The sequence below is a fragment of the Poecilia latipinna genome, unplaced genomic scaffold (genome assembly GCF_001443285.1).
Source record: "Poecilia latipinna isolate Pla-1442-1.1 unplaced genomic scaffold, P_latipinna-1.0 Scaffold157, whole genome shotgun sequence".
Lineage (NCBI taxonomy): Eukaryota > Metazoa > Chordata > Actinopteri > Cyprinodontiformes > Poeciliidae > Poecilia > Poecilia latipinna.
Window position 1 is genome coordinate 348,915 of NW_015112773.1, and position 2,531 is coordinate 351,445.

Sequence of the window (2,531 nt, forward strand, 5' to 3'; positions counted from 1 at the left end):
CAGTGCAATCTCAAACGACAGTGTTATTGGAATTCAATGTTATAGACCAACACAATGTAGGGCATAGCATGAGCTAAAAGCCTGAAAAACGTTTGGGTTTACATTCAATTCCAAAAGGTTAATACTTTAAAAAAGTTTTTTTTTTTACTTTTTTTTTTTTGTTATAGCTGTGAGTTTTTTAAAGTGTGTCTCACTGTTTTGGCTTTTTTTTTTTTTTTTTTGGCTAGAGGGCTCAATCCATTTCCTGGAGATGGTGTCAAGTATGGACACAGATTAACAATTGGATTTAGGACTAACTCATTCTGACACATAGGTACGCTTTGATCTAACTCATCCCACCTTTGCTCTTATAAATTTAGGGACATCCTCATGTTGAAAGATGAACATTCAACAGATTTACTTACAAAATTGCCCCCAAATTTAGCTCCAACAGCATGATGCTGTGTACAGGATGATGTAGAGTGTTGCATTTCTCCCACACTGCTTTCAACAGGTTGACAAAAAAAAAAAAAAAACTCCCTCTGACCAGAGTGGTTTCTTTCACATTAGCTGCCCCTACTTATTGCTTTCAACAATAACTAACATTAATTTTCTCTAGAAAAGTTAGTGGCAAAAAGTCTGATTTGTGAAATATTTGTCTAAGTTGTGGTAACACTTTATTTGAAGGGGGGTGAATAAGACTGTCATGACACTTTCATAAACATGACATAACACTTTCATGAACATGAATAAGCCTTCATGAATATTAATGAATGTTGTCATAAAGCGTCATTCGGTAAATTATGACACTTTTAATACAAAGTTGACATTATTCAAAATGTCTTTGTTATGACAACTTGACATTAACCAAGAAATCATTACTGTTTAAACTTTACCTTTAATAACATAAAGTTACCTCATTTTTAAAGTATAATCAGTAATACTTTTATAACAAATTTATATCAGTAATAATTTCTTGGTTAATAACCAATATATTTTTCTTTCCACTTCAAGCTTACACATTACAATTATAACTTCAATAAAACACACTGACCTTTGTCAGTGTATTGTTACAAAGGTCAATGGACATGGCTACTTTTGTTTTGACTGAATGTTTTCTCGTTTTTGAACAGCAAAGAATTTCACCGAGTACTACCAGGAGCATTTTCTTTTTAGAAATGCTGTGCTAATCGTAACATTTGCTTTCTGGGAATATTTTCTGAAATTCTAGAACAGCCTTGTACAGTAGTACCACAATTATTACCGTAATCCACACAGTGGCGCTGGTGTGTTAAAAAGGGTCGTCAAAGATACTACCGGCAAGATGAAGCCTTCAATCATTATATCTAGACAACTCTCAACTTCTTATACCTGAACATCCGTTTCCATGAACTCAGAATTTACAGCTGTTTATAAATAATATAAAGACCAGATTAGTACAGTTAATTAAAATTATTTTTCCGGGTTTTCTTGAAAAATCGTTTTAATTAACTTGTACATTAAACTGTTTTTAATAACTGAGTTATAACTCACGTTTTTTCTTCTTCTTTGTTTAAGTACAAATCTACATCTATCATAAAACATAGGTATTTAATAATCATTTAAAAATAAATAAAAATTAAAAAACTGTCCCGGAGATAAAATGAAGGTGCGCATAACGGGATTTTTGCCAAAGCGGAAGTAGATGGCAGAGCTCCTCTTGTCTCCTCTGATGTGCATCCTGGAACTCCTTGCTGGAGGAGACGCCAGGCCGCCCCTGACAACAGAGCCGCCCCTATCTGCCGTTAGCAGCGAGTCGGCAGCCGTTAAACAGCACAGCCCTTTGTTTTAGTTGTAGCTGACCCCTCAGCCTCTCATTTAATTACCCGTGTTGAGTATCTTTCACCATGGCGGCGAGCGCGAAACGAAAACAGGAGGAGAAACATCTGAAGATGCTGAGAGAAATGACGAGTTTGCCTCCCAATAGAAAGTGCTTTGACTGCGATCAGCGCGGCCCAACCTATGCCAACATGACTGTGGGTTCTTTCGTGTGTACCTCCTGCTCTGGCATCTTGTGAGTATTAAGTTGCAGACGTGAGCCACAGCTTTTGTGCGTACGATATGTAGAGTTTCAGGTGACGGGCGAACCAAAGCTGTTCACGTAAGCTAACATGAGGCATTTATTTCCAGATAGGTTGTAGTGAGCGTGGGCTTCGCTGCTTGACATTGTCTGGTTGTGTTGTATTGGGCGGGGTGCATGAGTTGTCAGTGCCCCCACAATGGAACTGAAAGGGCGACCACCCTCGATGCTAGTTAACTTTAGCTTCCAGTGCTAGCCAGTGAACTTATCTTGCACTTGGAAGCTACAGATAAGCCTTTAGCCAGATGCTGCTACCAGTTGCTGTTAACGTTAGGAAGCCCCCACTCCGACTAATGTTACTTAGTAACCATGTCTCTTTATAGAAAGAGCCACACCAACACACCTTTTAGTTATTGATTTGAACGTCACTTTTTTTTTTTTTTTTTGGGGGGGGGGGGGGGTTAGAAATTTGATCCTGGGGGGTCTCAATTTC

The 2,531-nt window shown here is 38.0% G+C and overlaps 1 protein-coding gene across 12 annotated transcripts in view; it reads left to right on the plus strand.

Moving 5' to 3' along the window:
• The first annotated feature begins 1,677 nt into the window (after window positions 1-1,677).
• Window positions 1,678-2,531, plus strand: part of agfg1a (ArfGAP with FG repeats 1a) — a 26,773-nt gene continuing 25,919 nt past the window's right edge. For 3 of the 12 annotated variants that reach the window (XM_015029563.1, XM_015029564.1, XM_015029568.1), the window contains exon 1: window positions 1,680-2,032. In XM_015029563.1, the coding sequence (XP_014885049.1) occupies window positions 1,866-2,032 (167 nt within the window). In that variant the 5' untranslated portion in view covers window positions 1,680-1,865. Of the gene's footprint in view, window positions 2,033-2,531 lie in introns of all 12 variants that reach the window. The other 9 variants (XM_015029565.1, XM_015029566.1, XM_015029567.1 and 6 more) reach the window with 4 other exon arrangements.